Source organism: Petaurus breviceps, unplaced genomic scaffold (assembly GCF_028583685.1).
Source record: "Petaurus breviceps papuanus isolate PSGF00001 unplaced genomic scaffold, PetGlider_PUasm1.0 151, whole genome shotgun sequence".
Lineage (NCBI taxonomy): Eukaryota > Metazoa > Chordata > Mammalia > Diprotodontia > Petauridae > Petaurus > Petaurus breviceps.
Window position 1 is genome coordinate 240726 of NW_027185712.1, and position 14120 is coordinate 254845.

The following is a 14120-nucleotide window of genomic DNA, read 5'->3' on the forward strand; positions in this document are numbered from 1 at the left end:
TTAATGGAACCAGAGGTTCATTTCTTCCCCTACTTTCTAACAATACTTAATCATCCGAGTCAGAATCAGAAATCTCCCCTCTTTAAGAATGATGACTTTCTATGTTATTTTGTCAGATAAGGGATCAGGGCTCCATAGAGCTCCTCAGGGACACAAGAGGAAAAGAAAGGGTTCTAGTCCATGCCCAAACTTCAGAAGGGATCCTTAGTAAGTACTACAGGGCCTGAGGCTCTTGGCTTTTCCTGGCAGCTTCCTTGTGACTCTATTCCTCCCGACCCAGGCAGCATGTTCCAAGTATTAGGCACAGAGATGAGGTCCCCAAACTCTGCTGCCCTTAGGTTCCAAGCTCAAGCGCTGAGGAGGTTGGAATAGGTGGCCAAGAACATCCCTTCTAAGTCTACAGGATTATGATTGTCCTCACAAATTGTTTAAAGTATTGAAATGGAACAATTCTGGAATTTCCAAATATTCCCTAGACTAACCCTAAACCTAGAAAAATGTCAGTCTGTTCAATATCCTGCCTGGGTCCCAAATAGAGAAAGCTAGGTCAACTTAGGCCCTGAATACTGGGTCTCATGATGTAAGACACACCAATTGACACAGACAAATGTGTAAAAGCCCTGTGGAGAAAAGAAAAGACCCTGAATGTAGCCTTTGAGAGTGGGGAAAATCATTTTGCTTGTCAAGAGACAAGGGAATGGGTAGGGGAAAAACAAAAAGGGAGAAGGAAATTTTGTGGCGCTCAGAGGTAACCCTTAGAATGCTTGTTTCATTGATCTGCTTCTGACTTCCTCCCTTAGGAAAGTCCAGACTTCATACAACAGGAGGTTTTACTGTCTGTCCTTTAAGATTGTTGCTTCTGGACTGATATTTTTTTTAAAAATCCACTTACCCTTCTTTCTTCTTAACACATCTGCCAAAGCAGGCACAAGAAAGACTCAGTTTTTCATGGCCTGGGAGCTAGGGGGCTACTTCAGCCTCCAAGGGAGCAGACAGGGAAAGGTATGTCTCTGTCTCTCTGACTTTGTCTCTGTCTCACTGTCTTTCTGTCTCTGTCTGTGTCTCTCTCTCTCTCTGTTTCCATATTTCTGTCTCCATCTGTCCTTTCTTTCTGTCTCTCAAACTTTTTGGTCTTAGGACCACTTTATAGTCTTAAAAATTATTGAGGACCATCTTAAAGAGCTTTTGTTTATGTGGGTGATATCTGTTACCTTATAGAAATTAAAACATCTTGATATTATTATGAAAATATTTTTGATCTTGCTGAACTCCTGAACATGTCTAAGGGACCCTCAAGACACCCCACATTATAGTTTGAGAATCACCACTCTATACTCTAGTCTTCTTGTCATGGTGAGAGATAGTATTTAATTGGGAGAAATCCACCTCAAAATCAGGAGTTATTCATAATTTAGATTCATAGGCAGATTAGTGGGGGGCTCTTATAGTCCAGACTAGTCCAGACTAGAGGTTTCCAAACATTTCATCGTTCATGCCTTCAGGAAAATATTTTTAAGTGTGTGCCTCTAATATCTGTGTATTTTTATTTCCAAACGGTACAATGCACTATTATGCAAATACATCAGGCATATTATAAAAGATTCAGAAAAATAGAAATTATGAAAAGATAAGATTAATGTGGAATAAACAATATTTTTAATTATATATATATATATATATTGGTTTTTTCGGGGCGAAGGCAGGGCAATTGGAGTTAAATGACTTTCCCAAGGTCACATGGCTAGTAAGTGTTAAGTGTCTGAGGCTGGATTTGAACTCAAGTCCTCCTGACTTCAGGGCCAGTGCTCTATTCACTGCGCCACCCAGCCACCCCTAAAATTTTATATTTAACATCAAAAATAACCCTTTTTTTTTTTTTAGAACAATGTGATTCACTATCATCTACTTTTTAAAATCCTTGTGTATGTTCCAGGGTATAAATAAAATGTTAGTAATTAACTTTTCAGTCTATTTCATCAACATAAGTAGCCAAACAGGGGGAGTCTTTATTTTGAAAGCACTTTAAGGTTACATGGTAACTTTATTACATATATTGAAAGAATATAAAAATATTATATATTTTATATAATTACATATTAAGAAAATTATTATATATTAAAAGAATAGCAAATTGTACATAACAGATTTGCAATTTCATGCACAGTCATCTTTTTTTCTATTCTAGTATATTATGGAAATGCTTTATTAAGTTCAGAATAAAATTTAAAAAATTCAAAAAAAATCAAGATACATAATACAATGATCAAATAACAGGTCATCTCCATCAGTGAAGATAACATCTTTTCAGCAGGATCCATGTTTCCTAGCATGTATTTATTCATCATACACAGTGTGAAAACATCAAGAAAATGTGCATTGTCATTGGTTTCAACCCAGCAAAAAAGTTTTCAATATAAATCCATGCCTCTTGCTTTATGTGGCTGGGCCTAATAGATGGTATCATATCTTAATTTCCTATTCATGTTTGGCTATTTTAGTTGTGTTTTTATATGAGTTTGAGGAACAGCAAAAAAAAGTCAGTTTGGCTGATTATGAAGTATATGAAGGGGAGAAATGTATAATGAGCCAGGAAGGTAGTTTGGGGCCAGGCTGTTCATGGTGGCCTTAAATGACAGGGGAGTTTATGTTTGATCCTAGAGATAAAATAGGATGCCATTGAAGTTTATTGAATTGGGAAAGGCAGGGGGTGGTGGCTTGTAACAGTCTGGCCTCTGTTTCAGGAATATCACTCTGGTGGCTATGTGGGGGTGGGTTGAAGAGAGGAGGAACCTTGAGGCAAGGAGAAGAATCAGGAGGCTATTTCAGCAGTCCAGGAGAGAGATGAGGAGGGCCTGTGCCAGGGCTGCAGCTTTCTGAGAAGAGAGAAAGTGATGTCTAGGAAGGATGTTGTGAAGTAGAAGTGAGAAGGTTTGGTAACGGAGAAGCTAAATGAGGTGAAATGTGAGTGAAGAGTTGAGGTTGTGAATCTGGATAACTGGAAAGATGATGGTGTCCTTGACAGGAATAGGAAAGTTTGGGAGAAGAAGAAGTTTGAAGGGGATCAGAATGGGAGGGGACATGAAGTACAGAAGGTAGCCCATCCACACCTGCTCGTCCTGTGCACCTCACTGCCCCGGAGGGTGAGATTTGTGCTCACTGATCATTGTCCTGAAGAACTACCCTGTCACAGCCATGAGGTGATAGGAAGGCAGGAGATGCCCATGCTTGGTGGGAGAATTTCCCAATGGAAGTCACATAACTGCTAGTATGGGTCTTGGTGGTAGAAGGCAGTCAGGAGGGCTCTGCTGGAACAGGTACCCCAAGTGAAGGGTAGAGAAACAAGTGGCACTGTTGGCTATCTTTGGAGAGGGTGATATGTGACCCATCTCTCTTTCCTCTGATTGGTTGATCTTATAGCTACAGTTGACATGCTAGCCTGCCTTGGAGTCACGCCTCCTTCCTCCTAGAAACCATAGCCACCATCTTGGACACAACTCATCTAGGCTCAATGCCAGGCATTAAATTCAACAACAGTAATAATAGTAACATTATGGGGCAGCTAGGTGGCACAGTGAATAGAGCACTGTCCCTGGAGTCAGGAGGACCTGAGTTCAAATCCAGCCTCAGACACTTTACACAAAAACTAGCCATGTGACCTTGGGCAAGTCACTTAACCCCAATTGCCCTCCAAAGAGCAAAAAAAAAAATTAATAGTAACATTATTAGCAGTATTAATGAATCACATTTCTCTATCACTTTAAACTTTATAAAGTAATTTCCTCATAGTTATCCAGTAAGATCAACAAGACCAATATTATTATCCCTATTTTATAGATGCGGAAACTGAGGATTGAGAGGTTCAGAGATTTTCCCAGGGTCACAAAGAAAGCAGCAGTTCAGACTCTTGTCTTCTGACTCCAAATCCAGTTCTCTTTCCGCAGTCCAAACTTAAATGAATTAATGGGTTTTAGTGTACTCGCTGTGTGTCTGGCACTATACTAGACCCAGTGAAGGAGCCAAGAGAAATGATATGGTCTTTGCCCTCATGAAACTTTCTCTCTCTCTCTGTATGAATACATATATGCATGTATGTATATATACATATATATATATATATATACATGTGTGTGGTTTTTTTTTTGGGGGGGGTGGCAAGACTGACACAAATTAAACAAAAGTTTAGAAAAAAAAATCAGGACGTCTACCCAGAGGGCTCTAGACTAAAGGATAGAGGACCTAAGTCCTGCTCTCAACTCTGCCACTCTTCCTGGGCAAATCAATCAACATTTATTAAATGCCTACTAAGTGCCAGCCATTGCACTAATTACAAGTGTAGTGGAAAGAGTCCTGAATTGCATATCAGAAGACCTGGGTTCAAATCCCACCCCTGACCCTTATGGCCTGAATGAGCCTGAGCAGTCTCTTATCCTTGGGGTAGGGCGGGGCTCATCTGTAAAATGAGGGGGAGAATTAGATGGCCTCTGAGGTCCCATTCGGCTCTGGAACTGATTCCATAATACTGAGCCACAAGAGATAATTTATTCCCTATTTGTCATCTTGAAAGGCACAGAGAGAAGACAAGGTATTGGACAGGAAAGCTGAAATGAGAACAAAACATCACAAGAACAAACTATTGGTTAGCACAAGTCAGGCTAAATTAAGTAGTCTGCTTGTTTTTCAGTCATGTCTGACTCTTTGTGACCCCCTTTGGGGTTTTCTTGGTAAAAGATATTGGAGTGGTTTTGCCATTTCCTTTTCCATTTTACAGATTAGGAAAATGAAGCGGCCAAGGCTATGTGACTTGCCCAGAGTCACACAGCTAGTGCCAACTCAGGTCTTTCTGACCCCAAGCCTGGTATTCTATCTGTTGTACCACCTAGCTGCCCAGTTCCTGGGTGCCAAAAGGTCCCAAAAGGGATTGGAGTAGGAAGGGCAACTGAGGACAAAACTCCATCTATTTCACACACATTTTCCCAAGGCCAAGCCTAACGTGGGATTCTCCATCTTTAAATCCCTTTGTAATCTTTGACCCTCCTGGCTACTTTTTCACTTGAGTTCTCTGACCTCTGCCCTATAGATATTCCCTATGAGATAACCATCTACACCAGTGATGTCTTTGCTGCGGGGACAGATGCCAGCATCTTCATCGTGATCTATGGCTGTGACGCCATCTGCACCCAACAGAAGTATCTGTGCACCAGCAAGAGGGAGCAGAAGGCATTTTTTGAGAGAAATTCTGTTTCCTGCTTCATCGTGGAGGTAGAGCTGGGCTGTGGAAGTGGGCATGGTTCAGAAGAAAGGGGAAAAGAAATAGATAGGCATGGATACCTGCACAATAAAATGGAAGGCATAGACTCGTCTCAGGAGACCTGGCTCCACCACTGATTAGCTCTGTGTTAGGACATGGGGTCTTTTAGTTCAGGGAGGGGGAAGAGTGGCTAGGCAGCTAGGTGATGCGATGGATAGAATACCATCCCCAGTACTGGCACATATGTAGATGCTTATTTCCTTCCTTCTTCCCTCCCTCCCTCCCTCCCTCCTTCCTTCCTTCTTTCCTTCCTTCCTTCCTTCCTTCCTTCCTTCCTTCCTTCCTTCCTTCCTTCCTTCCTTCCTTCCTTCCTAGAAAAGACTTCTACATAGTTCTTAAGGATGCAGTGGCATCTGGGGTAGGAATGACAGTCCTGTAAAAATATTTAGGGCTTCTAGGAAGCAGGAACACTCTTGGTGTATGACCAAGAGTGAATGATGAGCAGGAGACTGATGTAGGTCAGAATGTTGTGTGAACATCAGTGGGTGGTCCGGAGTGGGGAAGTTACTTCGTGTGAAACATAAGAGGAGCATTCATTGGGGAATGATCAGAAGAGGCGGGGAAGCCTGAATCTCCTTCACTTGTCCCATTGCTAAGGTTAATCAGACTCTTTGTTTGTACCCTCGAGCCCCTCCCTCAAGGTAGTAAGGTCTGCAGGGTTTAGCAACACATTGTCTATGGGGGAAAATGAAGGAGAGGGAAGAACAAAGGGGGACTCTACAAACCCAGTCAGTTGCTAAGTTCTGTTGACTTTAACTCTACAGTTTCTCTCACACCTGCTTCCTTCTTCCAACTGCACAAGCAGGCTCTCATCACGTATTGCCACAGTTAGTCCAATGGTCTCCTTGTGGGTCCCTCTTTCTCATCAGTGCTTCTTGCTGCTGCCAAGTTAATCTTCCTAAGGCATAATTCTGAACTTATCCCATTTGCCTTTATAACCCACTTAGAGTAGTACCTGGAATGCAGTAAGTGCTTAATGAATGTTTGTTGATTGATTGACTGATTGAATAGTAATTTTGGTATGTGTGGGTGTCCATCTGGATTGAGCCCCCAGACCTTCATTTAACTACCATATCAGATCCAGTTCATTACTCTTACTCAGAATTGTATTAGCTGAGCTTGATTTTGATTTCTGTTCCTGGGGTGTGGTACTTAGCCGTACATGCAACTACCTTATATCTCCAGTAAGTCTTGCTTTCAGGAAAATGAGGTTCATGGTCCTGCTCTGCCTGCTTTACAAGCTTGCTGTGACAATCATGTTGGAGTGATGTCATGGTGATTTTAGAACAAAAACTTGGAGCTCTGGACAAATGCTCTATGGTAGCAATACCATAAGGATCCCAGGAGAACCCTATAGTCTCTCCCAGCACTAAGATCCTATCCTAAGTTCACAGACCTCCCAGGAGCAGAACATGGTTTCTGCTCACAAAGGATGTATGTGAATCTGGTCATCCTTGTACTGATAATGCTTCAGAAGGGCTGTCTCCCATGGAAAGATAATCTGAATTAGGACCTGGCCTCCAGTCACTGCATCTCTCCTCCTCCTTTGTGAGGGAAGGTGTGGTGAATGAGGACTATTCTCTGCAGTAATTTTAGAGGCAGCTCTTTCTGTAAATTCTAGAAGTTTTAAAAGCAGAAGTCTTGACCAGTCTGTTCTGCCCATTCCAATTCCTACATTTGCTAGCAAAGACCTTTCCAAATGACTATTTGGCAAACCAGCATCTCTTCTAGGAAAAAGAAAGGAGAAAACTCATGTACCATATCTGTACGTCTGAATGAAATGTATTAACAGACATTCTGAATAGTGGACAGAGGCCTCAGGAGTGCTGCAGATGAGAGAGGGGACGTAGACATCCATGCCTGCACAGATATTGGAGTGGTGCAGGGAGTTAGAACGCTCCCATGCACAGTAGGCATTTCAGACCAGTAATTAGTAGGGACGCCAGGTGTGATCCCCTGCCTCTGCTTCCTGGTTTGTACTCTGGGATCTTTGAACCTTGCAACGGGGTTGGTGAGGGGGTGAGGAATGAAAGAAGGAGAAAGGGAAATGGGGAGAAAATCTGACTCATCTCATTGCTAATTTTGGGCCTGTTCTCATAGAGATAGGCCTTGGCTGGGTTTCTGAGAAAATTCCCCTGCACAGGTGGTGGTCATGAACTCATACCAAGAACAAAGATGCCAATGTTTGCTCATGGTCTGAATTTCTAATTTAACTCTGCACTCTCTTGTGCTAGTCTCCAGATGCTAAATCACTCTCTAGGTTCAGTGACCAGGTTAACATTCACTCAGAACATTTTGTTCAGAAGTTCATATATTGGAGGCCCTTGCATCTCTGAGGTAGGACAGCAGGTAATTGCCCAGAGCTAGAATATACTCTTAAACACTTGGTTTTGTTTTTTTTACCCTTCACCATTTTAATTAATTTTTGAAAGGTCTGTCAAGTTGAATCACCAATCCTGGTAACCAATTTTCCATTCATTTAAAAGATTTATTTGTTGAACCTCAACTAAATGCCCAGCTCTATTGGGATAGGGGAGTGATCAAAGAAAAGCAGGCTTTATAGACTTATGGGGAAGATACAGTTCATACATGAATCCATTGAATGGCAGTACAAGTTACTGTTGGTGCCAATTGGGTGGAGTAGCCTATAAAAGGGCCTACATTGAGAGGAGGGAGAGAAAGCAGTGAGAGCTAGACTAGGCTTGGTCAGGTAAGACTTTGTAGAGGTTGTGTGTGATCTGAACCAGGCTTTGAAGGATGGATAAACAGAGGGAAGCAAGGAGAGACAAAGGCATTTTGTGGGAGAGAAAAGCGTAAGCAAAGAATATTGAGAAACTGATTGGAATAAATTGAGGAGTTCACTTAAGGAAGCAGTTAGAAGAAAAAGTTGAAGCGTTAAGGGTGAGTCCAGATTATGGTGGGGTTTGAGCATGAAGCTATATTTAGACTTTATTCTGAAGGTGAAAGAGAGCTATTGTTTGTTTTTGAGCAAAGAGGTAGTATTATGGGAGAGGATGCATTTTCACCTGTTTTTCTGGAAAGAAATCAATCACAGAGAACCTTCTCATTTTCCAGTATAGTCTTCTGGGTCAAAGGCTTCATAGTTCTTCCCCATCCTCCACAGAGGGGGTCCAGGTTGAGTGCTCTCTGGTCAGTTGTATTGTTCTTTTTTTCCTTTTCTTTTTTTGCAAAATAAGAGTCATCCAAGCCTGGCACCATCATCAGGCCAAGAAGAATACTCATACTTTGGCAGATTTCCAAGGTTTTCTTCAATCAAGAACTCCATCAATACTCATCTATATAATTTCTGCTGCTGGATACTGTTATCATGTTTTGTTTTGTTTTTCCTTTCAAATTTACATGAGCCCAAGAAGAGACTGAGACCTCAGTGAATTTTGAGAAGCCCCAAATGAAAATGTTGTTTCTCTGGGGCATGGTTAGGCAAGCACTGACTGTCTCAGAATATTTATTCCTCCTCTTTTTCTAATTCGTCTTGAAGCATGACCAATGGTGGTATGGTGGGAAGAGTGTAGACTGGGAATTAGAAGCCTTCAAATTTGGTCCTGGCTCTGCTGCGGACTAGCTGTATGACCTTAGTGAGACAGCCCACCTCTGTGGGTGGCCTCACTCTCCTCATATGAGAAATGAGAGGAGTTAATTAATAGCTGCCCCTTAGTTGAACGGGATGGTCTCTAAGGACCCTTATAGCTCCACCCTCTGAGAATTCCAGATTTATCTGCAGAGTGAAATTGCTACTGAGTCACCACTTTGTTTTTAAAGCAGTTCGGACAATTCCTTTCCCCCTTAGTTCAACTAAGACAAAGTGGAAATTTTTCAAAAGGAACTTTTACTTACTAAATTAAGGGGAAAGGACAATTAAAAGCACAGAAACAGAAAAATTTATAGAACATAGAGAGTCTGGCTAGCTGCCTATAGTCTTCAATGGCTCACACAGTTGGATGTTTGGCACCCAGGGTCAAAATCAACACAAATCCACAGGACTAGAGCCTCCTAGAAATGAGGTTGGGAGCTGAAAGAAAAGAAAACCAGCCACTGGACAAGGGGGAAATACAGTAAACTCTCTGTTAGCCAATATACTTGGATAATCCAGGGTGCTGGTTAATTAAAAATTCTGGTTATTAGAAATCCTCTACCTAACAGATACAGATCACAGATTTTGAAAGATATATCAGGTATATCAGAATATGCCACCATGTTCTTCACACTAAATCTAAACTTGCCATAATTGCTTATTTATTTGATGATTCAGAAAGCTCTTCAACAACTTAGCAGTGACTCAAGGTGGTCATTAGAGATAGAGCTTTGTCATTGTACTAACAAAAAATGCCAGGTAATAGAGAATTCCAGAGGTTAGAATGCAGCCTTCACTGCACCAGCATTTTATTTATTATAGGAGAATTTTATGGTCTTGAAATACTCACAACTTAAGTTGGTGAGTGACAAAAGAACAGCTATCAGATCTATAAGATAAGGACCAAAATGACTCAGGCCCTGACTTCCCATTTCTTATGGCAACCTGATGGAGACATACAAAGAGCAGACCATAAACCAGGGACTAAACACTATATACAAGGTGGTATTTTGGCTTTTAAAAACATGCAAAATCATAGATCTTAGAACTAGAATCAGGATCATTTTATTCATCTGTCTTCTCTGGAGAAGAGTAGGTATTATTTATTACTCCTCATTTTATAGATGGGCACGTAGATGGCACAGTAGACAGAGAGTTGGGCCTGGAGTCAGGAAGACCTGAATTCAAATACTGCCTCGAATGTTTGCTAGCTGTGTGACCTTGGGCAAATCACTTAACTGTTGGCCTCAGTTTGTCAACTATAAAACGAGCTGGCAAAGGAAATGGCAAACCACTTCAGTATCTTTGTCAAGAAAACCGCGAATGGGGTCATGGAGAGTCAGACACGATTGAACAACAACAAAAACATTTTTTGGAGGGGGGAGAGCAGTGTTAAGTGTCTGAGGCTGGGTTTGAGCTCAGGTCCGCCTGACTCGAGGGCTGGTGCTCCATTCACTGTGCCACCTAACCACTCCACAACCAAAAAATTTTACAGATGAGGAAATGGAAACCTTGAAAGGTATGATGACTTGTCCATGGGTCACATTACTAGTAGAAGGTGTGTGTGTGTGTGTGTGTGTGTGTGTGTGTGTGTGTGTGTTCCAAAAGAGAGAGTAAATATGGTCACAGATTTAGAGCTGGAAGGAACCTCAAAGTCCACTAGTCCAGCCTTCATATTTTACAAATGAGAAAAGTCACACAGGTGGTAAAAGCTAGGATTTAAGCCTAGGACTTCTGATTTCAAATCCAGAACTCTTTCCATCGTACTCTATGGTCTCTGACTAGAACCCAAGTTTCCTCACTCTGGTGCACTTTCCTTCCCTACCCCATGCATGCTCCCTCTTGAGTCCTAACATTTGTAAGGCTTGCAGCAGGGGGACTAAGAGGGGCTGCCACCAATGAGATGATGCTTGAATTCATTCAAAGCCATTTCTCTTGTCCAAGGTTACCGAGGCTTCACGTTTGATGAATGAATCAATCAAAAAACATTCATTCATTAAGTGGCTCTGCACTCAGGATATGCACATGAGCATGATTAGGTCATCTTGCTGGCAGTTTCTGAAAGCCTGAAATTCAGAGACTTGCAGAAACTGTACCATTCATTAAGTGCTATAGGAATTGAGAGGCAGCAGGGATCAATATGGGATGGAGTGGTCCAGGAATGCGTCATGGAATAAGTGTGGATAGAATGTAGATGAGCAGTGGGAAGTGTGGGAGAGCATTTTAAGTCCTCTCTCTCATCACCCACATCCACTCAGCTGCCAAAGCTGGCCAATTATCTCTCCACCAGATCTCCTGTATTCATCCCTTTCTCCACTCCCATGGCCACCAACCCTGGGGCCGGGCTTTCATCCTCTCTCATCCAGACTATTGCAATGACCTTCCAATGGGTCTTTCTAGTTCCAGTCTTCCCCCTAGCTCATTTAGTATACATAGTTGCCACACTGATATTCCTAAAGCATAGGACTGATCATGCCACTCTCCTGGTCAAGAAGCCTTTACCATCCATCTACTGGCCTCCTTGCCGTTCTGTACAGATAACATTTCTGTTTCCATTCTTACACACACTGACCTCTATGCCTAGAATGGTCTGTCCTCACTTTTTTGGAATATGTCACACTCTTTTTTTTTTTTTGGAATCACAGATAATCATTTTATTGATCATAGTACATTCAACTTTCAAAGTTGCTTTTTTTCTTCTTTACAGAGATTTAATTGTATAAATTCTTTCCCTGGTTCCATTCATTTCATTTTAAATCAGTTTATAAGAATCTTGAAAATTGTTCATTTTTATAATATTGATGTTAGGTAATAAACTATTTCTCTGATTCTGCTTACCACACTCTGCATGGGTTCAAGAAAGTCTTTCCATTTCAAAAAAATTAATTTTTATTGATTTTTTTCTGTTTCTTACGTGACCCATGTATAGTCCCACTCTCCCCTTACCTCTCCCCAAGAGCCATCCCATTAAAAAAATAGTGGTTTGTTTGGTTTTTAGGGAGAAAAAAAATCAGCATAATTAGTCAATAGATTGAGAAAGGCCCAAAACCTGTGTGGTACATAACATCTGTGGCCCTCCCCCTGCTGGTAAGTTATAATTTGGGGATCTTTTTTCATATCTCTTCATTTGAGTCCCACTTAATCTTTAAAATTTTATTATGTTTACTTTTGAGTCTTTGGTGGGTAATGCATTGTTCTTCCCATCTGTGCCTTTTGGAAACCAAATTCCTCATTCTTGAATTTTCTAAACTCATATAGTTTATTGAGCATATTCTGTGTCTCATCTGTGGATCATCAATATGTTTTATGCTGACCTTCCCCTAGTATGCAGTTCATTTCCTGAATATTACAAAATAAAACAAATTTCTCCCTGCTATAAAAATGAATGAAGTACATCATAATACAGGAGAAAAAAATTCACAAATGGAGGGCCAGGTCTGGGTTTCCCTTTTGGAGGAAGTATTAGGAAGTGTCATGAAGCAAGTATCATCATCATCATCATCCTCACGCTCTGTGGTTTCTTCAGCCTTATCTAATATTGGGTCAATAGTTAGAATGTTTTCACTCTTGGAGTGGAGGCCAATGGAAACTACAGGCCAAAGAGGCTCTAAAAAGGAGCTGGTGAATGTATAGATGTGGCATCTATTGTCTACATCATAAAACACTATGTCTCTTGCCTCATAATCCAAAAAGATCCCTTCTTTATAGAGTTTTCCTGTTAAGGGGATTCTGGTCCTAGGTGTGGTACTGACTATATAGTTATTTGTCTTTGACTCAAAAGCCAGTATCCAGTAGAAGAAGATGGTGCAACCTCTCCAATTCTTTTTACAGAGTTCTTACAAAGACCAATATCCCAAGCAGAACTGTTTTCCACTGTCACCTCCCAATAATGTCTTCCAGACACAAAGCTCTGAGTTGCTAGATCAGATCTTTCCACAGTACAATGCAATTTCTTCCATGAATCTCTTTCTCTCATTGTTTTCATATCTGTGCATATGATGATTCCAGCATGGGCAGTTTCAGGATCCAGACTGATTTCCTCACGGAATTTTGTCTTGATCACTTTTCTCTGATTCAGGCTCCTGTTCAAGTGAGACTGGAGCAGTTTGAAGGACTGTGCTGCTGTGGACAGTTGATGATTGGGCCAGAGATTCTTTGTCATACAATGATTCTGGCACTCTGGACATGTAAAACTGTCCCCACGAGTCGAATAAATGCACTGGAGAATGCAATCTTTGCAGGAATTGTGGCCACATTCTACAGACACGGCAGATGTGAAGAAATCTAGGCCGATAGAGTACATCAACTCTTCTGAAATATTTGAAGTAAGATTTGAGGCCATGATTCTCTCTGATCCCTCTGCTTTGACTCTTTCCCTGTGTTTGGAGCTCCCCTGTGTTTCCAAGAAGAAAGATTCTCAATATGTCACACTCTTAAAGACTTGGTTTAAGTGTTATTTCCTGCATGAGGCTTTTCCTGATTCTCCCTAGTTGTTAGTATCCCTGTCCCCCCATAACTTTGCACTTATTTTGTAGTTATCTGAGCACATGTTGCTTCCCCAAGTAGAATGTAAGCTTCTTGAGGAAAGAGATTTCATTTTTTGGTCTTTGCATGCTCAGTGTCTAGTATAATGCCAGATGTATGTTTCAGTTATTTTTCAGTTGTTTCTGACTCTTTGTGACACCATTTGGGATTTTCTTGGCAAATATACTAAAGTGTTTGCCATTGACTTCTCCAGCTCATTTTATAGATGAAGAAACTGAGATAAACAGGGTTAAATGTCTTGCCCAGGGTCACACAGCTATTAAGTGTCTGAGACTGGATTTGGACTCAGATCTTCCTGACTCCAGGGCCAGCACTCTAATGTGCCAAACTGCCAGTTGCATAGTAGGGGTCAACAAATGATCATTGAGTTGAATTTTCTTGATGCTCTATTGAGGGAATCTCTGAAGTTATCGAACAAGCAATATATATTGAGCCCCTCAGCACTATGCTACAGAGTGTAGAAAACATAATCTCTGCCCTCAAGGGAGAAGGCAGCACAATAAACGAAACAGTGAGTAAATAAAACAGCACAGAAATTATCAAGAAGTATAGAGTAAATACACAAAGAGTTAGTGAATATGTGTGTATGTGTGTATAATGGGAGGGGGGATAGAGAGAGAAAGAGAGGGAGGGAGGGAGAGAGAGAGAGAGAGAGAGAGAGAGAGAGAGAGAGAG

The 14120-nt window shown here is 41.3% G+C and overlaps 1 protein-coding gene across 3 annotated transcripts in view; it reads left to right on the top strand.

Moving 5' to 3' along the window:
- LOXHD1 (lipoxygenase homology PLAT domains 1) overlaps window positions 1–14120 on the top strand; it is a 267332-nt gene that overhangs the window by 148753 nt on the left and 104459 nt on the right. For all 3 annotated transcript variants that reach the window (XM_069077562.1, XM_069077570.1, XM_069077574.1), the window contains one exon: window positions 5078–5259. In XM_069077562.1, coding sequence (XP_068933663.1) covers window positions 5078–5259 — 182 coding nt within the window. The remainder of the gene's footprint in view (window positions 1–5077; window positions 5260–14120) is intronic.